General features: G+C 62.0%; 3 protein-coding genes across 3 annotated transcripts; all 3 read left to right on the top strand.

Annotated features, from left to right (window-relative positions):
- Positions 1–14: 14 nt before the first annotated feature.
- On the top strand, positions 15–4,836 carry HPS1 (HPS1 biogenesis of lysosomal organelles complex 3 subunit 1). Its single transcript, XM_068197787.1, has 18 exons — positions 15–223; positions 313–450; positions 517–659; positions 920–1,028; positions 1,228–1,388; positions 1,465–1,567; positions 1,668–1,772; positions 1,864–1,933; positions 2,038–2,105; positions 2,656–2,823; positions 2,898–3,074; positions 3,144–3,211; positions 3,346–3,468; positions 3,565–3,629; positions 3,825–3,970; positions 4,056–4,169; positions 4,298–4,380; positions 4,622–4,836. Exons 1-18 carry the CDS (start codon positions 125–127, stop codon positions 4,782–4,784), a joined length of 2,103 nt encoding a protein of 700 aa, XP_068053888.1. The 5' UTR covers positions 15–124; the 3' UTR covers positions 4,785–4,836.
- Positions 4,837–6,038: 1,202 nt separating this feature from the next.
- On the top strand, positions 6,039–10,619 carry PYROXD2 (pyridine nucleotide-disulphide oxidoreductase domain 2). Its single transcript, XM_068197791.1, has 16 exons — positions 6,039–6,223; positions 6,643–6,662; positions 6,880–6,973; positions 7,047–7,120; positions 7,239–7,385; positions 7,528–7,681; positions 7,897–7,958; positions 8,069–8,166; positions 8,578–8,719; positions 8,812–8,946; positions 9,047–9,119; positions 9,230–9,386; positions 9,520–9,674; positions 9,796–9,902; positions 10,006–10,126; positions 10,230–10,619. Exons 1-16 carry the CDS (start codon positions 6,046–6,048, stop codon positions 10,298–10,300), a joined length of 1,788 nt encoding a protein of 595 aa, XP_068053892.1. The 5' UTR covers positions 6,039–6,045; the 3' UTR covers positions 10,301–10,619.
- Positions 10,620–13,522: 2,903 nt separating this feature from the next.
- Positions 13,523–19,556, top strand: LOXL4 (lysyl oxidase like 4). The gene is made up of 14 exons (XM_068197786.1): positions 13,523–13,805; positions 13,933–14,111; positions 14,262–14,473; positions 15,008–15,046; positions 15,169–15,379; positions 15,516–15,699; positions 15,964–16,118; positions 16,438–16,605; positions 16,815–16,977; positions 17,103–17,346; positions 17,617–17,732; positions 17,825–17,961; positions 18,104–18,215; positions 18,340–19,556. Exons 1-14 carry the CDS (start codon positions 13,523–13,525, stop codon positions 18,408–18,410), a joined length of 2,274 nt encoding a protein of 757 aa, XP_068053887.1. The 3' UTR covers positions 18,411–19,556.
- Positions 19,557–20,065: the final 509 nt, after the last annotated feature.

The raw sequence follows: 20,065 nt of genomic DNA on the forward strand, positions 1-20,065 counted from the left end.
CTGCGCGCGTGGGCGCGGCGGTCACGCGCGGCGGAGCAGGAAGCGGCGCGGGGCGGGTGGAGCCGCCCGGTCTCGGTGTCCCGGTCCCGGTGTCCCGGTCCCGGTGTCCCCCCGGCCGCGGGCCATGCGCTGCGTCCTGATCGCCAGCACCGCGGCCGAGCTGCTCTTCTACTGGGCCGATGCCGCCTTCCTCCGCCGGCTGCGGTCGTCCCACGCCGGGCAGGTGGGGCGGGACGGGGCGGCGTGGGTGCGGGGAAGAGAGCACGGGCTGCGCGGTCGCGCGTGGGCGCTGACCGGGAGAGTGTGGCGCAGGGCCCGGCGCTGGAGGACAGCCTCAACACCCTCTTCGCCCCCCTCATCATTTCCTGCGCCGCGCTGCTGGAGAAGCTCTCCGACACCTATACCTGCTTTGCCACCGAGGGCGGGCGGCACCTCCACGTCCTGCACATGGTAGGACCGGCACCGGGGACCAGGGACTCCTGGCCGGCCCCCGGTTGACCCCGCTGCCGGTTGCAGTTCGGGGACTGCCTCTACATCGCAGTGAACGGCGACGGGACGCAGAGCGAGGACGACTTGCGCCGGACGCTCTTCGTGCTGCGGCGCTTGGTGGAGGCTCACTGTGGCCTCGTCACGCTCGACTCGCACCTCATCCGCAAGGAGTGAGCAGGCACAGCCACCGGCACAGGGTGGCATGTCAGGTTGCTGGGGTGGCTGCCCTGAGCTGCCTTCATGCAGCACCGGGGGGTGGGAGTGGGTGTCTCCAGCTGGGACCCTCCCTTTGCAACAGGACCCCCTGCCAGCTGGGCTGCAGCTGGGTTTTCGTGTGTCCATCCCAGGCGGGGAGCTGGGTTTTGGTGTGTCCGTCCCACGCAGGGAGGTGACAGCCACCTATGAGTTCACACTCTTGTGACGGCTGCAGGCTGCGGCCGGCTGATTGGGAGCAGCGGGAGCGCGTGTGGAGCCTGCTGCGGGGCCTGCTGGAGACCTACAGCCACTTGCGGGAGGAGGACCAGAGCTTTGCAGTGGAGGTACCAATGCTCTGGGCTGTCCCTCACTTTTGGGGTGTTCCAGGGGTGGAAGGCTGAGTGGAGTCCCAGGATGTGGGAAATGGCAGTAGGCTGGGGACTTTAGGGCAGCTCCCTGGAGCATTGGAAGCTCAGACCTGCCCCTAGGACTGCAAGTCTGGGCTGAGGGAGCTCAGCAGCCTACTCTCCTCCTGCACCCCAGGCCGTGGAGCGGCTGATCCATCCTCAGCTCTGTGAGCAGTGCATTGAGTTCCTGGAGCGACAAGTGGTACAGTACATCAATGCCAGCCCCGAGCGTGGCGGGGATGAAGTGGGCCATGCCTTCCTCCTGGTACACACCAAGCTGCTGGCCTTCTACTCCAGGTGTGCCCGGCCCCACCACCCTCCCCAGGGCAGCCATTTGTCCTCCCAGCTGACCTGTTCCCTCTCTGGCCTGCAGCCGCAATGCCAGCTCCATCCGCCCTGCCGACCTGCTTGTCCTCATCCTCCTGGTTCAGGACCTGTACCCCAGTCAGAGTGCTGAGGAGGAGCTTGGCCCACAGGTGCTCCAGGGCAGGATTGGGAGTGCAGCAAGTCAGGGTGCTCCCATGGGGTGATGCCTTGACAGCTGAGGCTTAGAGGTTTTTTCTCTCTTTTTGAAAGGCCACAGCAGGGAATGTTCTCCCTCAGGGACCCAAGAGAAGTGAGAGCATTCCTGTGAGTGGCCCTGGCTCCCATGGAGCTGCAGAGAAGGACTCAGATGACCAAGTGAGTCCTTGATATCAGGAGTTGCAGGGTGGGATTGCTGGAGGGCTGCCTGTATCGCTGCTATCGCTGACCCATTCGTTTTTGCTGGCAGGACACAGATGATCTCTCTGTACCTGAGGTGTACTACACACCTGAGCCCTCGCCAGGCCGGCACAGTACAGGTGAGTGCCCAGCTGGGCAGCAGCCGTGCCCCACACCCCCAACCCTGCCGAGGCCCCAGGGCTCTGAGCGGGGCTGGAAGGGTGCCCTGCCATGTTCTCTGCAGGCAGCGAGAGCTGGTCAGAGGGTGCTGAGATGCTGAGCATCGGGGAGGTGGATGCTGCAGATGTCCAGGTGAGCACAGAGTCCTGCAACACATCCCAACTCCACACGTCACCAACCTGTCCCGGTGCCCTTTGCAGATTCCGGTCCTCGTCACTCGTCTCTTGCTGTGCTGCAGTTGTGGGTGCTCTGCATCCCCCATGTTGTGCATAATTGTGACAGCTCTGATCTCCTTCTCCGAGGCGTTGCTTACAACGAGCTGTCAGGAGAGAGGGAGCGGGCCTGCCTCAGAGCAGTCCCGTGTCTCCCTCTGCTGCCATTGGGCTTTCTGGGCTGCTTCCCTGATGGCTGCTGCTACACCTCACACACTGCAAGCAAACACTGGCATCTGTTTAAGGCATTTGCAACCTTTGTCTTTGCAACAGTCTTCTTCTCTGCCGCTCCTTTGGGGTCCCTGGGCACTTTCCTCACTGCTGATCTTTTCCTACGTGGCCCCTCCAGCTCTTTTGGTTCTGTCTTGCCTGATTGCAGCTTTCAAGGCAATGCTGCATCCCTACAGAGCATTCTTGGTGTGAGCTGTCTCATCCCCACAGGGGACTGAGTATCTCCCCTGTCTTCCCAGATGGCAGAGGACTTGCTCCAGACCTTGGGGCCTCTGGTCCCTGAAGCTTCAAATCCCAGAAGGATCTTTCTGGATGCCAGCCTGCGGGAAGGTTACTGCCCCTTGCTGCCACACACCATGCACTGCCTCCCGCTTTGGCCAGGCATCTCCCTTGTGCTACTGACCAAGGTGAGCTGCCTCTGAGGTGAGGGAAACTATGTGGGACTGAGTCCTGCCTGACACATCTCTCCTTTCCCTGGCAGGGCCCCATGACCCAGGTGGCCATCACCTTGTACCAACTGCTGGATGGTTTCTTGGTGCTAGAGAAGAAGCTGGAAGAGGGACCAGAGGTGGGAGTCACACGCTCCTACCCATTCCTCGCTGAGCTACGGCAGCGCATGGACAAATTTGTGAAGAAGCTGAGTGGACAGGACATCCAGGTGGGAGTGGGAACATGAGGACCCTGTCCTGTTTTCTCCACAGCCTGACACAGTCCTGTCTCTTTCTAGTTACAGAACACGTGGTTGGACTTCAAGAACAAGATCTTTTCACGGAGTGAGCCTGGGAGCTCCCTAGAGTGAGTAGGGGGAAGCCAGGGAAAGTCTCTGAGACAGGCAGGGACCTTTCCCTGCCTGGGGACCAGCACAGCTGTCTCTGCAGTGCTGGGGACCCAGCGTCCAAACTCAGCACTGTCTGTGTCCCCTGGCTCAGGCTGCTGCAGTCAGTGGCCAATGTGAAGCGGCAGCTTTGTTCTGTGTACCGCCAGCTCTTCCTGACCTCTGCTGGCCACAGCCTGTCCCAAGGGCTGCGGGACCGTGCTCAGAAATTGATGAGGTGAGTTCATGGGGATGGTCAGCATTGACAGGGTGCTGCCCCACACCCAGCTGGGGCTTGTGAGTCCTGGCCTCTCACCGTGCCTCTTCTCGGCAGGGAGAAGCTGCTGGACTGGCGGGACTTCCTGCTGGTGAAGAGCAGGCGCAATATCACCATGGTGTCATACCCATCTCTGCAGCTGGGGACCCAGCCTGGCAAGGGGGTGTCCCTAAGGGGGTAGCAGATGTGGGAGTGGGACCCTGTCCCCCAGCACTGGGATCAAGGGGAGGAATGTAATGGGCAAAGGTGGATTCCCCGAGGCTCAGGGGCTGTCCTGGAAGGGCACCAAAGTGGTTGGACACCCTTAACCCATCCCACATACCTGGAGGACTTCCCTGGTCTGGTGCACTTCATCTATGTGGACCGCACAGCTGGACAAATGATGGCACCATCACTCAGTGTGACAGAGAAGTCCAGCTCAGAGCTGGGCAAGGGTCCCCTGGCCACCTTCATCAAGAAAAAGGTACTGCTCATGGGATGGGAACCGCAGAAAAGGGTGGAAATTGGAGGGGTTTCTGCTCAGGCTTCAGGTGCCCCTTGTGCCCCAGGTCTGGTCCCTGATCACACTGGCCCGGCGATACCTACAGAAGGGCTATACAACACTGGTGCTGCAGGATGGCGACTACTGCTGCTCCTACTTCCTCTGGTTTGAGAATGAGATGGTATGTGAGGCCAGGAAGGGGCTGAGCCCTCTTTCCCTGGGGCAGGGAGCAGGGCTGTAGGCCTAGCCAGCTCTGTCTGCTCGGTGGTCCCATCCCAGCTCCTGCCCTCTGCTGTCATTTCTTCCCAGGGCTACAAGCTAGAGGTGATGGAGGTACCAGTCCTTTCTGATGATTCTGCTCCTATTGGGATGCTTGCAGGAGACTACTACAGGTGAGCAGTTGCCAGCCCTGTGGTTTGGCACCAGGGCTCAAAGCTGTGATGGCACACGGGTCCCTGTGAGTGATGCCCGGATGCCAGTGTTGTGGTGTCACTGGAGTTGCACCAGCCCATCTCCCAGCCTGGTGCCATGGTTTTGCTGTGTTCTTGCACAGTGCTTTATAGAGGGAAGGTCGTTAGAAAGGGGTTGCCTGTGTGCACTGTACCTGACAAGCCCCTGTCTTCTCCTCCCCAGGAAGTTGCTGCGTTATTACAGCAAGAACCACCAGGCAGAGGTAGTGAAGTGCTATGAGCTGCTGACCGTGCACCTGGGCATCATCCCCTCTGAGCTCGTGGTCCAGCAGGCCTACGACTTGGCCCGGCGCCTCTGGGAGCCATCCCGCATCCCTCTGCTCTGAGCTGCCTCCAGCCACCTTGGGGCCAGGATTAAAGTGGGTGTGTGGGTGTTCCCAGAGCCTGGGTTGCTTTCTCACTGTCTGTGTGCCATGCCGTGGATTGTGTCTTTAACCAGAGACAGGCAACCTTCCCATCCTCCAGCCTGGCCAGGGCTGGCACTGTCCCTTTTCCTGCTCCCCATGGTTTTCACTGCCACCCAGTAGCCTCGGGACAGACAGAGATGGGGGCCAAGATGTTGTTGGCAAATCACTGTCTTGCTGAAAAGTGCATTTCCAGAGCAGGATTTATAATGTTAGCTTGGCATTGCTGCCAGGCTTTGGCCAGAGATCAAGATAGTGTAGCCAAACCTGAGTGGAGCAATGGTCTAGGGTACCTGCCCCTTCCCCCTCACCCCCAAATGTGGGGTGCACAGCCCTCAGAGGTTTGGCAGGCTCTGGGGAGATGCAGCCCATCCTGCACCCCTTTCCCCACACCCAGGCACCAGTTAGCCACAGCTCTGAGCTTAGCTGGGAACAGTGAGTAAATCCTGAGGCAGCTTATGTGTTTCCCAGGCACGTCTGGGCTCAGTGCACTCCAAACCTCAAGTACAACTGGGAATAGGGCCAGCCCCAAGGGACTCGGGTAGCCACTGCCCCTTGTTGCTCCCATGTCACTCGCTGGAGCTGGGGATGGCAATTCAGGGAGCACTGGACCATGACAGGGCCTTTGCCCCATGCTGCTGAGCTGGAATTTGCCCTGCTGAGCAATAGTTCTGGATTCAAAGCCAAGCTCATTCCCAAACTGCCCCCTTTCAGGCTGCTTTCAGGGCTGCGCTTGGGGCTGTGAGGGGGGGCCAAATTCCCTCAGTCCTGCCGTGCTTGGCCCATCACCCCAGCCACGTGCCTCTGGCTCATCCCTGGAGCACGACAGGAGCTGGGGAAGGGGGCGGTCAGGGCCCCGCCTGCCTGCTCAGCACCTTCCCGGAGTACAGCCTGGGGAGCTCCTGGCCCCGTGCTGAGCCCCAGGCAGGAGCTGACCCCTTCTCAGCCCCGGGGCTCGTCTCCGGCCCCGCTGCAAGCCCCCGGCTAAACCGCGCCAGGGTCCGCGCGTCGCTGGGGACAGCAGCAGCGGGGCAGCGCCCGGCTGGTGCCCCTGTCCCGACCAGCCTCCCCGCCTCCTCAAGGCGTTCCCTGCCCTGGCCCCTCGTCCCCTCCCTGTGCCCGGAAGCCCCGGGAAAAGTTCCGCCGTGAAAGCAAAGTCCAGGCTGCCGGACGCCGGGCAGCCATGGCCGGAGGCTGCGGGGCGATGGCAGCCGAGCTTCGGGGAAGACTGAGTGTGGTCTGCTCGTCCCGCTGGCCGCAGGGCTGGCATCTGTCCCTGGGGCCGTCGGGAGCGCGTTTGGCCCATTCCGGGGCTGCAGCCCAGCTGCAGCAGGAATACGACGCGGTGGTGATCGGCGCAGGTAACAGAGCAAAGGAGCAAGAGTCGAGCTGCGGGCAGCCGGCGGGGACCCACATCTGCCCTCCCCCCAGGGCAGGCAGCAGAGGAGCATCTAGGTGGGGACCACAGTAGTGCTGGACGCATTGCAAACCTCCAGACTGCTCCTCATGCCTGGGACGACGCAGGGGTCTGGCACAAATTGCAACCCCCCCAGCATACAGAGCACTGTTGGAGCATCTGCCTTGAGCGCTTCTGTCCCTCTCTGCTGCACCATTAGGGCCGGGGCTGTAGGGCTGGGGGAGGATTCTCCTTGTCACCTGTATCCCTGTGTCTAGAGCCTGTTATTGGGGTGGCTGTGATAGCCCCAGGCACGGCAGGGTGCCCTGTCCTGTGGGCCCATCACCAACAATGGGCTCTGCTCATCTCTCTCTCTTCTTGCAGGGCACAACGGGCTGGTGGCAGTGAGTACCTAGAGTGGCGTGCTGCCTGTCCTCCATCCACAGGGGACAGCAAGGGACTGGGAAGGGGCTGTGCTGTGAGCAAGGGAGAGCTTTGGGGGCAGTGTCCATGGGGCTGGGGCTCCCACAGGCCCTCCCTAGTGAGGAGGGCACCATGTGCTCACGTTGGCAGTGACATCCCGGCTGGAGGGATGGGCAGTGTGTGCCATGCTCCCCACAGGCTGCCTACCTGCAGCAGGCAGGGCTGCGCACAGCTGTGCTGGAGAAACGTCATGTGCTGGGCGGCGCGGCCGTCACCGAGGAGATTGTGCCAGGTACCCCTGCATGCCCCTTGTCCCCTTTGCCAGCCCTGGTGGTGGACATTCCTCACCACCCCGCGTGTTCCAGGGTTCAAGTTCTCCCGGGCATCATACCTGCTCAGCCTGCTGCGACCACAAATCTATGCTGATCTGGAGCTGCAGGTACTGGCACCCACCCTTTGCTGGGCTGCTGGCAACCCACAGCGTGCAAGCAAGGGGACCCTGCTGTGAGGCTGTCCCTGCAGGGCGGGTCCTGTAGTGGGTCATCCCTGTCTTGCAGCGGCACGGTCTGAGGGTGCTCCCACGGGACCCCTATTCCTTCACCCCACTGCTGGAGGACAGGAGCCCTCCTCGCTCCCTTCTGCTGGGGCATGACATGACCCAGACTCAGCAGCAGATTGCTCAGTTCTCCCAGAAGGATGCCCAGGTACCACCAGGGACATGCACCTGCACCGCAAAACCCGTGAGGAGCTACCCTACCCCTGGAGTGGCAGGCATGCTCCTGGGTGGGGTATCCATTGCACCCACCATGGTGCAGTCCTTGTTGTCCACCCTCTGTCTCCTTCCAGGCCTACCCTGAGTATGAGGCGTTCATGAGGCACATGGTCTTGGCCCTTGACCCACTGCTGGATGCCCCTCCAGTGGATACAGCTGTCCTGGGAAAGGGATCCCTGCTCCAGCAGCTCAGGAACCTGCGAACCCTGAAGCCCTTGCTGCAGGCAGGTACATCTGGGATGCCAGGGAACCCCAACAGCAAGGGGTGTTTGCCAGCACCTGGGATGGGCAATGCAGAGCCTCCTCAGGAGCCCAGTCTTAGCTGGCAGGCTCTGGTAGGCTTGCTCACCTTGGTCCTACTGACTGACCTCCAAACCCAGCTGGGCACCAGTAGCCAGCCCTGGCACAGCCATGCAGGTCTCACACCACCTCTCTATCCCCAGGGCTGGCACTGGGGCAGCAGCTGCCCCGCTATTACGAGGTGCTCACAGCTCCCATCTCCAAGGTGCGTGCTGGCAGTGTTGGTGTGGAAACACCCACTGCCTGTTCTGCCTGCCAGGATGCTGCAGCAGCTCCCCACCCCAAGCCTGGCATGCTCTCTTTCTCCTGGGCCAGATCCTGGATCACTGGTTTGAGTCAGAACCCCTGAAGGCAACTCTGGCTACTGATGCTGTGATTGGAGCCATGGCCAGCCCACACACCCCCGGCAGTGGGTGAGGGACCCTTCCCCCTGGGGCTCATGCCTGCACTGTCCCCTGCTACCATGCTCTGTGCTTGGCTCTGCTGCACACCAGTACCCCATGCCCTGCCCCCCTGCCTCTCCCTCCCACTGTCTGCTCAGGTGGGGTTCCTCAGGGGTTGGTGCTGGGCAAGGTGCTGCCCCCAGCCCTGCCATATGGCTCTCCTCAGCGGCCCCCACTTATTCCTTCACTGTTTGGGCACCTCTGGCCCTGGGCGGGGCTGAGTCCTGGCTGGTGCGTGCTCCCTGTGACTGAGTTGACATCCCATGAGGTGTCATGGTCCCATGGGGAGGATGTGGTGGCTGTGGCACCATCCTCACTACCCATGCAGGGGACAGATCCATCCCCTCAGCCAGCAGCTAATCCGAGGTCCTGCTACCGCAGGTATGTGCTGTTGCACCATGTCATGGGTGAGCTGGAGGGACGGCGGGGGGCCTGGGGCTACGTGGCAGGTGGCATGGGAGCCCTGTCCCAGGCCATCGCCCAGGCAGCGACTGCCCGGGGAGCCCACATCTTTGCTGAGAAGGTACGGGGTGTCTGGGAGAGGGAAGCTGCTTGGCCATCCCCGCAGGCAGCAGGGATGCTCTTGGTAAAGTCTTGTCCCCTACACGTGCCCAGGCAGTGTGCCACGTGCTGCTGGGCTGTGACGGGGAGGCGCAGGGTGTCGCGCTGCAGGATGGGACAGAGGTGAGGAGCAAACTGGTGCTGTCCAATGCCTCCCCCCAGATCACCTTTCTGGAACTTATTCCTCAGGTATGGAGTGCATGGGCCTGGTGGTGGCTTGGCATGTTGGAATAGCCCCATTCTCACTGCCTCTCACAGCCAGCCTCTGCACTGGTATATTCCACCCTAGGAGAAGCTGCCGAAGGATTTTGTCCAGCGGATCCGGCAGCTTGACACACGCTCACCTGTCACCAAGATCAATGGTAGGTACCAGCAAGGACACTTCCACTGCCATCCCTGCTGGAGGAACACTGGTGCCAGGCTCAGCAAGAGGCTGCACTCCACTTCCTCCATCTCCACATCCCATGCCCAGTGGCGGTGGATCGGCTGCCCAGCTTCCTGGCTGCCCCCAATGCCCGCGACGGCCAGCCCCTGCCCCACCACCAGTGCTCCATACATCTCAACTGCGAGGGCACCCAGCTCCTGCATCAGGCATTCACTGAGGCTGCCCACGGGCACCCCTCCAGCAGGTAGGAGCCTGTACTGGCACACCTTGGTGCGCTGGGGAAGGGACAGGACAGTCATAGCTGTGGATGCTGGGGAAAGAGGTGTGGAGTGGCTGGGTCCCCCTCTGCCTGCCCTGTTGGTGTACTGCTCCCCCAGGCCCATGATCGAGCTCTGCATTCCCTCAGCGCTGGACCCAGGGCTGGCCCCGCCAGGCTGCCACGTAGTGTCCCTCTTCACGCAGTACACACCGTCCATGCTGGCAGGCGGTCGGTCCTGGGACGAGCAGGCCAGAAATGCATATGCAGACACGGGTACGTAATGCACACACAGACCCCAGGAACACCCATGGGCAGAGCTGCCCTGGAGCTGCACAGGGGTTTGCTACCGTGTCCCCCAGGGCTGCCCACCAGTAGTCCTTTCATCTTTCTCTAGTGTTTGACTGCATCGAAGACTATGCCCCAGGCTTCAAGGCATCTGTCATTGGCAGGGACATCCTGACGCCACCAGACCTGGAGAGGATCTTTGGGCTGCCTGGTGGAGTGGGTACCATGCGTGTCAACTCTAAGCATCACTCTGGTGCCAGTGCTAGTGGGCACACGGGCCTGGGCCAGGCACAGCTAGCTCACAGAGCTCTGTTGGCAGAACATCTTCCATGGAGGGATGTCTCTTGACCAGCTGTACTTTGCCCGGCCAGCACCATCCTACTCTGGCTACCGGTCCCCAATTCCTGGCCTGTACCTGTGTGGAAGTGGAGCCCACCCTGGTGAGTAGAGCTGGGAGCTAGGATCCTCATGGAGGCGTGCAGAAGGAAGAAAGGGGCATGTGGAAGAGGTGCACCAGCATTCCCCAGTTCTCCTTTCTTGCAGGAGGAGGAGTGATGGGAGCAGCAGGACGCAATGCTGCCCAGGTGGCTATCAAGGATTTCAGGCATCTTTGATGAGATTGCTGAAACTGGCTTCACCAACAAAGGGTTGCAACAGCAGCATGCCCTACTGATGCCATGCAGAGCCCTGCCAATCCCCAACTTGATTCCCCAGAACCTCAGGGCAGGAGCATCTCCTGAGAGCTGGGTGTAGGCTGGCAGGGGTCCCTTGTGCTCCCAGTTGCTACCATCACCTTGAACAGATGGCTGCTCCCAGCCTGCCACAACCCAGCCTTGCCCCAGCGGCTCCCGGACCCTGCATGACCATGGCAAGCCTCACTCAGCCCCTGCCTGTGCCCATGGAAATAAACCCTGGCCCAGGCTCTGTCATGAGCACTCTCACTGTGTTTTTTGAGCAACTCATGGAGCTCCTACTGTGTTATCCACACTTGCTGGTAATGCAGCTTTGGGGGAGCTGCCAGAGAGCACAGGCACATTTCGGAGTAGTGAACAGGGACAAACAGCCCCTCACCCTCTTGTGTGCCCATTGATGCAGACTCAGGTGCATGCAGGGCTGTTTGTATTGAGCTCCACAGCTCCGGGCAGGTCCAGACCATCCTAAGTACTTAGAACAAGCAGGGAGCTGCTTGGATACTGCTTTGGTACCTGAAGTCCCCAGCTGTCCTCAGTCTCCCGGCTCTTGGTGGCTGTCTGTACAGCAGACACGTGCCCAGCAGCTCAGAAACCACAGGAGCCAGGAGCAGCAGCTGTCCCCTCGTGCCTCACACATGCTCCTATTCCCGACGGAAGCTGCCTGCACGTGTTCTGGCCCCGTCCCTGCGTCCCCTGGGCAGATGTTCCGTGCTGGCCACTCCTCAGCCACAGCAGGCTCGGGGTGTGCCCCTCACCCGGGCTGCTGCCGGGAGCCGCTGGCTGCAGATTACAGAGCTCACATCCTCTCCCTGCCCTCTTCCTCCGCCAGACAATGCTCCCAATTCAGCCGCCCGCCTCGCCTCCTGCCGGGCCCTAAATACGGTGCTGACAGGGTGAGCTGCTGCACCTGAGCTGGCTGAATCAATATTGACCGGCCAGGAATAGTCCCGCAGCCCTCTGAGAATAGCCCCGCACGCCCGCCCGCCGCCCACAGCTTCCCGCGCCGGGGCTGCCCTGCTGCCGGCCGCGTATTTTTAGCTGCTGCCGTTGCTGGCTGCCTGGGATTGCAGGTGCTGGCACCCAGTGAGCCCCGAGGGAGATGAGGGGCTCATTGGCTGACACCTCAGGGCAAAGGGGGACACCTCGAGCCCGCCACGATCGCATGAGCGGCAGGTCACAGTGCCCATACTGCTGCGAGAAGAGGCTGGCAGGTCCCAGATGTGGGAGAGCCCACCAGCCCCTTCACTTCTCTCTTCTTGCTGTGCCCAGGAGCAGAGGCAGAGCTGGGAGCGGGACCCAGCACCCGCCCAGCGGCCCTGCGACCCTGCCAGCATCTGCCGGGGGAGGAGTTCGGGGGAGGCTCCTGGCTTCACACTTAAGCAATTGATCTCCAAAACGTCGAGACGAATGAGTCACGGGCTCCACTGCTGGCCCCAACCCTGCCCTTCCCCAGGGCTTTCCGTGGCCTCCATTCTGGGGCTGGCCAAGGACTCGTCTCGCAGCAGAGGCTTCAGGACATTGCCCTGATCCCGGCCAAAGCAGAGGGCTGGGATGCGAGTCCCCTGCGAGGGGGACCCAGAGTTGTGCATCCCTGCACACCCAGAGGTGCTGTAGGTCCTTGCGAGACGTGGCGATGAGCTCACGGGCTATTCCCGGCCGTGTTGATCCTGGCTCCTCCCGGCAGGATCCGGCTGCTTTGACTCCAAACAAACAGTCCGGTGGCCACCGGCACATTCCTGGCCGGTCCCTGGGCACGGCCGGGGCACTGGGTTTCCTGTTTATCCCCATCCCACGGCGGGGCACGGCGGGCGTGTGGGCAGCAGGGTGCCCCGGGGACTGGCGGCACCCCAAGCCGGAGGTTGCTCCCGGGGCAAGTCGGGGCGGGGGCGGGGGCGCGCATCAGCAGTCTCCACGTCCCACGGAGCGGGGCTGAGCCTGAGGACCCTCACAGCCAGCCTGGTTTATGGATGGCATAGGTGATGCTCCAAGCCCCGGGAGAGCTGTGCTCCGGGCTCACGGTACCATCCCATACCCTGCCGTGGTCCCTGTGCCCCCCGAGTCCTGGCCCCACCGCAGCACCTCCAGGCATCCTATGCCTGTGCACCCACTTGAACCACTGCGTGAGTGGGACGCTGCAAGGAGTGTCCCCGGCATAGCAGTTCGTCATCTCCACAAAGTCCACGCTGTGCCAGACTGCGGGACAGCCCAGTGAGGGGAGCATCCCTGAGCGAGGGAGTTTGGACTCGGGGGAGGTCCAGCCTCACAGCAGGTCGGGACTATCCGGGACAGCTCAGATCCTCCCGGCTGGGGAAAGGACAGGGTTTGGGACAGGAACGGGTTTGCCCCAGTGTGCAGTGAGGCAGAGTAGGGCCGGGGGTGGGCAGGGAGCAGGGCTGGGCTCCAGACCAGAGGCGGGGAGGCGGGGGGCCCCCTCGGGTCGGCCCACCCCGCCGCACCATAAAAGCGGCTGCAGGCGGTGCCCAGCGGGAGGCAGGAGCTGCGGGATCCACTGCCGCCAGCGCTACCGCTGCGTCCCCTCGCCACCACCGTGTCCCTCTCCATCGCCTGCCCCGCACCGCTGCCGGTCCGGCACCACCATCCCTTGCCAGGGTGAGTGCCAGAGGTGGCCCTGGGAGGGGAGGTCTGGGTACCTGGAGGGGGGTCAGCAATCCCACCAATGCTCTGAATGAGGATGCAGGGGAAGTGGTGAGGTGATGTGGACGGGGCTGTGTGCAAGATGGGGAGGAATCCTGGTGTTCAGTAGAGAATCCAGGTGGACGATGAAAGGGCGCTCTGTGGGGCCCTCACCCATGTCCCGAAACATGGGGCAGACAGGAAGCAACAAGAGCGCAGGGCAATGTTCGTGGGGCTGCCCATGGCTGTCAGTGCCCAGGAGGGCTGTGTCAGAGCTGGGTGACCTGGTGAAGGGTGTAGGGCTGGGGTATTCTGTGAGTGTGGCAGGGACCAGCCCATGCATCCCCCACAGCACAGGGACAGGGATGACACCACCGTGCAAGAGGGCACGAGATCCCTCCACCATTGCCCAGCTCCTGCAGCACAGGGGGGCTGCAGCTGCTCCCCCACTCTGCCATGGTCCCCAAGGACTCATTGTTGGTCTGTCCCCAGGCATCTACTCACAGAGCCATGATGGTGATGCCAACTGGCACAAGTCACATCCTGCTGGTGCTGGTGCTGGTGCTGTGCTGGGTGGCCGCCAGCAGGCAGGAGCTGGCCGCGGTGCAGCTGCGGCTGGGGGGACCACGGGGTCCAGCTGGAGAGGGCCGACTGGAGGTGCTGTACCAGGGGCGCTGGGGTACTGTGTGCGATGATGGCTTCGACTTCCATGCGGCCACCGTCGCCTGCCGACAGCTGGGTTACACCGCAGCCATCACCTGGACCCATAGTGCCACCTACGGCCAAGGGGAAGGTAGGGGGCAGGTGGGGAATGGGGGCAGGGGGTCCTGACAAGGGCAGTGTGGTTCCCGCTGGCTGTGGGAGCCTCCCCACGGGGCTGTCTGCACCGCTGCATGGGGCCTATGACGCTGTGTCCCCAGGCCCCATCTGGCTGGACAACGTGCGATGTGGGGGCAGCGAAGGCTCCCTGGCAGAGTGTGTCCACAATGGCTGGGGCATCAGTGACTGCCACCATGGCGAGGATGCTGGTGTGGTGTGCTCAGGACAGCGTTTGCATGGCAACTCCCCCCAGGCTACCACCTCTGGTCACCTGGGAGAGGTGAGTGGGGGCCCATGGCATTCGCCTGTGGCCAGCAGGGTACACCGGAGTGACTGGAGCAGGTCCCACTAACCCTTCCCCTGACCCCTTTTCTGAACGCTCTGCCCTCGATGCTGGAGCCCCATGCCCACCCCATGCCCGCTGTGGCAGGTGTTGGGACTACCCCTGGAGGAGGTACGGCTCAAGCCCATCCTGGCACGGGCCAAGCTGGGCATGCCAGTGATGGAGGGTGCTGTGGAGGTGAAGCACAACGGGCGCTGGAGGCAGGTGTGTGATGCCAACTGGACCAGGAACAACAGCCACGTGGTCTGCGGGATGCTGGGCTTCCCCCGGGAGAAGCACATCAACACCAGCTTCTACCGGTAGGGATGCGGGAGACATGCGCTGCACCTGAGCATGAGGGGCAGGTGCCTGGCTGGACACACTGTGGGGACAAGAGACTGGAGGAGTGGTCAGAGAAGGGCTGCACATGTGGGTGGGTGTGCGAGGTGCTGGTATGGCCTGGCCATGCCTGCATCCCCTTCTTGGGCCTTTGACAAAGGTCAGAGTTGGGCTCAGCAGCATCCAGAGGTCTTTGGGGATGGTCACCATCATGACTGGCAAAGTGTGGGAGAAAGGAGAGGAAAGATGAGTGTTCCTTGGTCCCTCCCACCCCGTCTCAGCCTGGAACTATAAATACAGCCCATAATGAGCCCCTACCGGTGCCAGGAGTCTCACAGTCCCACTGGGACACATGGTATAGACGGGCTTGGCAGAGTAATTGCCAGTGGGGAGAGAATATGACGTATCCTGGGGTCTCCATCTCCTGCCGAGGAGGGCAGAAATTATGGGGCGGGGGGTTCAGAGCTGGGCAGTGTCAGCATGTTCCTTCATCTCCTGGCTCTGTACACCCACAGAAAGCTCTGGAACAGGAAGCTGAAGGACCCCAACTCCAGGTAGGACTCAGCACTGTGCATGGTGAGCAGGGCACCTTGAATGGACACCCAGCATGAGTATTGGGTGGGGGAGAGTCTCTGGCACCCATGCTGAACCTGGCCCTGCTCCTCTCCCTTGGCAGCCTGAAGACCCTCAGCCAGAAGAACAGCTTCTGGGTGCATAAGGTGCGGTGTCTGGGCTCAGAGCACCACCTCGCCCGCTGCCCTATGCAGATGGCCCCACCAGCCCCCCGCCAGCACGCCTGCCCCCACGGCATGCACGCCATCGTCAGCTGTCTCCCTGGCCCTGCCTTCCAGAAGGGCAAGGGCAAGAACAAGACAGCCCCGGGAAAGGTGAGCCCTTGCAGAGTTCCACACCCTCTCCCACCGACAGAGAGTCCCAGGGCTGAGCAGCACTCAGTCACCCCATTTGCACTTGAGGGGGCTGGCTGTGTCCTGGGGTTGCTGACCGGCTGCTCTCCATACCCAGGTGCTCCCAGTGCGGCTGCGAGCGGGCACCCACGCTGGTGAGGGCCGGGTGGAGGTGCTACGCCATGGGCAGTGGGGCACCGTGTGTGACAAGCAGTGGGACCTGGCTGCAGCCAGTGTGGTGTGCCGGCAGCTGGGCTATGGGACAGCAAAGCAGGCCCTGCTGGGAGCCCGGATGGGACAAGGTGAGGCAGGTGTTACAGCATGGACTTGGGAAACCTCTGGGCTTGGAGGGGTATGATGGGGAAATCAACTGGTCTAATGTGTCCTGCTGGAGAATCCTGGGATGCTCACACAGCTTCAGCCTACCCTGGGATGAGGCTACCCTGACTGCTCCTGCCATGGGCAGCCCCATTCCCATAGAGAATGCCCAGATCAGGGGAAGGAGGATAAGGCCCTGTTCCAGGATGGTCATGGAGCAAGGAGCACTGACCCTTCCTGTGCTTTAGGTCTGGGGCCCATCCATATGAGCAATGTACAGTGCACTGGCCATGAGCGCTCCCTGGGTGAGTGTCGCTTCCAGGATGCTGAGCAGAACGGGTGTCAGCACGAGGCCGACGCTGCCGTCCGCTGCCACATGCCCTACATGGACTTCAAGAGCCAGGTGAGTCCCTGCCTCCTTCCCAGAGCCTGTTGAACCCCAGCCGCATTGCACAGTCCCTGCTCCCCAAGCTCTATGCCCAGTGTGGATGATCAGAGCAGCCCTGGGATGACCCAGGGGATGGGGGGATACAGAGCAGCACCTTGATGGGGTTCTGCAGGATGATCTGGTGGCAAAATTGGTCTTGTAGGGAGGAAAGGAGGGAGATGAAGATGAGGGATATGTTCAGCTGGATGTGTGGGGCTGCTTGTCCCATTGCAACGTGGGGCGGGAGAGCTGACGTTCTGTGCCACATTCCAGTTCAGCCCCTCTCTGCCAACAGGTGCGGCTGGCCGGGGGCCGCAACCCCGAGGAAGGCGTGGTGGAGGTGCTGGTGCCAGTGCAGGGGCAGCTGCAGTGGGGTGCAGTGTGTGGTGCACAGTGGGGCTTGAACGAGGCCATGGTGGTCTGCAGGCAGCTGGGGCTGGGCTTTGCCAGCCATGCCCTCCAGGTGAGTGGGGTACCAGCCTGGGGACAGAACTGCAGGGGTCCTGCAGGATGGATAGTGTGGGCATGGTGTGGCCAGGGGCTCTGGGATGGGATGCTGCGGGGACAGATCCCAGTGGCAGTGTTAGGGCAGGAGAGGAGGCAGTGGAGGCAGGTGGGAGCTGGCAAGGGCTGCAAGGACTGGTCCAAGCATTGTGCTCCTCCTCTGTTCAGGAGACATGGTACTGGGCAGGCAGCTCCGATGCCACCCAGGTTGTGATGAGCGGGGTGCGCTGTGCCGGCACCGAGCTGGCCCTCCAGCAGTGCCAGCGCCATGGCCCTGTCCATTGCCCCAGCGGCGGGGGACGCTTCTCAGCAGGGGTCACCTGCACTGCCCGTGAGTAGCAGGAGTCCATGGGGTACTGCTGGGAGGGGGCACCCCTCTTCTCCTGTAGGAGAGTAGGGGGTGCTATGCAGGGTGGGGATCACCTTCTCAATCCCCACTGGTCCCCTCCATGCCAGACGCCCCAGACCTGGTGATGAACGCCCAGCTGGTGCAGGAGACAGCCTACCTGGAGGACCGACCCCTGGGGCTGCTGTACTGTGCCCATGAGGAGCGCTGCCTCTCCCGCTCTGCTGACAACATGCAGTGGCCCTATGGCCACCGCCGCCTTCTTCGCTTCTCCTCCCAGATCCACAACCTGGGAAGAGCCGATTTCCGACCAAGGATGGGGCGTCATGCCTGGACTTGGCACCAGTGCCACCGGTGAGTGGCCCATAGGCAGGGGCTGGCAGGGAGCTGCCCTCTCCTTGAGCCAGGCAGGGCATGGTGGCACCCATCCCCAAGAGGCTGTCCCACCCGGGGTAATTAACAGCGTCTGAGCCAGCACTGTCATTACGGCTTTATTTGGCTTCAGAGTTGTAATTTGCTGAGTCCCTGGGTGCTGCCCTGCTGGAAGTTCTGCTGGGGTTGCCTGGGCCAGCCATGTGCTCCCTGGCCAGGCACTGGTCCTGTGCTCAGCCCCTGTCCCCACAGACACTTCCACAGCATTGAGGTCTTTACCCACTATGACCTGCTGACGCTCAATGGCTCCAAGGTGGCCGAGGGGCACAAGGCCAGCTTTTGCCTGGAAGACACCAACTGCCCTGAAGGTAGGTGCTAGCTGCAGAGCTGACAGAGACCCCCATTCTGCTCCCCAGAGGGGCTCTGTCTGTGCCTCCTTCACTTCCCCTCCTTGCTGCAGGTCTTCAGCGACGCTTCGCCTGTGCCAACTTTGGTGAGCAGGGGGTGAGTGTGGGGTGCTGGGACACCTACCGCCATGACATCGACTGCCAGTGGATTGACATCACCGATGTGCCACCGGGCAGCTACACCTTCCAGGTATGGGGATGGAGCGGGGAGGGACACCAAGCTACCAAATCTCAGGGCTGGGGAGTCCCCTCCATGAGCACAACAGCATCCCTCACCTTGCACATCAGGGTGCTGCAGAGGTGCTCCCAGCCCTGCCCCTTGCCCTCCCCAGGTGGTGGTGAACCCCAAGCATGAGGTGGCTGAGTCGGACTTCTCCAACAACGTGATGAGGTGCCAGTGCAAGTATGATGGGCAGCGTGTCTGGATGCACGGCTGCCACACAAGTAAGGAGGGACGGGAGCATAGGAGCTATGGCAGGCAGAGTGAGGGAAGGGATGAATCTGAGGGGGCCACAGGTTTCTTGTGCCCCCACACGCACACCTACCCCCACAACATCGCTCTCCCCAGGTGATGCCTACGGTGCCGATGTGGTGAGCGATCTGGAGAGACGGGAGCGCCTGGCCAACAACCTCGTGTGAACCCTTGGCATTGGCGTGGTCCCAGCAGCGCCACGGGAGAGTCCAGCTCCCGCACCCCAGCCCCTGTGCCCTGGCAGCACCGGACTGAGCTCAGGGACTTGCAGACTTTTGTATTTATTGATGCTGCTGCAGAGGATGGAGATGAGCGCCAGGGCTGGCGGGGAGTGCCTGGGGGTGCCCAGTCCCGTGCTGCCAGCGGGATTTGAAAGAGTGGCCCAAGTACTGCAGCAGGCCTCACCTCCACAGCCCCAGGGCCCCCCCAGGACAACTACCTCAGCCTGCCCAGCCCGCCATGCTCCTGCAGACTCAGGACAGTCCCCAGCCACCCATGCACCAGTCCTGTCTTCAATAAAGGTTCTGTGAGCTGGGAGCAGGGTGCTGTGCTGTGGAAGAGGGGCTACTTCTTTATCAATCCCACCATCACCTCCTCCTTTCCCTGCACTCTTTCCTATTAGGATCATGAAGCCAGTCCCCAGCTGGGAACAACTTGGTCTAGGCAATGTATCCCCAGCCAGGCAGTGTTCCCCCTGTGCCACCCAGGGCCACCAACTCCCTGGCTGTCTGCACGTGGCTGGCATCAAGCAGCTCTGGCTTGCCATCAGTGGTCCCCAGGGGCGAGGACACCCTGGCCCTGAACTGGCTAACCCTGTGCATGCAAAAAGACCCAGCCAGCTGTGTGGCAGCATGGGCTGGCAGCCAGCCCAGCAGCCGCAGTGTATGCAGCTGACATGCTGGGCTTTCCCAGGCTGTCCTGGCAGCTTCCCAGACATGGGAGCTGTGGTAGGGCCACTCTGTCCCTCAAAACCCTTGCTCCTAGGCACAGAGTGGGGACACAGGGAACACTGTGCCCTTGCTCTCTGTTTCTTACCTCCCGTGGTTTCTACCTTTTTTCTTACAACAGGAAATAAAAGGGAATGTCACCAACACACTCTGTACTGTCTGTTCCCCAGATCGCCAGCCACGGGGCAGTGCCACCCCTCTCCTTGCACACCTCTGTCCATTCCTGCCTCGCTGGCAGGCACCAGCCCGGGGTGGGGGGCTGTCAGCACCCACCTCAGCCCAGGACAAGTCAGGCTGCACCCGCACGTGATGGTCCCTGCACGTGGAGTTGCTGCTGGGAACGGCGGTGATGCACTGGAGGGGCCCGAGGCCAGAGACCGTGGCAAGGCACGTGCTGGTGGAGGCTCACTCGGCCAGGCTCGGGCTTTGAGGGATGCCGGATGGCGGGGAAGATGTTTTCCACATGAGAGCAGCTTTGCTCCCTGAAATTTCCACTGGCCAAGCCACGAGCATCCGGGAACAGCAGCCGAGATGGCTCCCAGCTGGCAGCTCTGCCGCATGATGCAGGGGCAGGGAGCCACCACCACGAGGTCATGACCAGCTCCACTGCTGCCAAGCTGGGGGACAGCCAGGGGACACGGGGCAGCCACATGAGCTCTTCAGCGACCAAAAGCATGCAAACTGCTGGTAGTGGTGGCAGAAAAGCATCATCCCCGTCCTCACCTCCTATGAAAGGCCCCAAAACCTCAGAGTCTGCAGAGCTACAAGGTAGGAGTGCTGGGGCACACAGGGCTGTTTTTCAGGTGCTGAGAGATGATGCAAAGCAGAGCCAAAGGCAGGTCCCAGGTGCCAGCCTCCGCCCGGGGGCAGGGCAG

Source organism: Anomalospiza imberbis, chromosome 8, assembly GCF_031753505.1.
Source record: "Anomalospiza imberbis isolate Cuckoo-Finch-1a 21T00152 chromosome 8, ASM3175350v1, whole genome shotgun sequence".
In the NCBI taxonomy this organism is placed as follows: Eukaryota; Metazoa; Chordata; class Aves; order Passeriformes; family Viduidae; genus Anomalospiza; species Anomalospiza imberbis.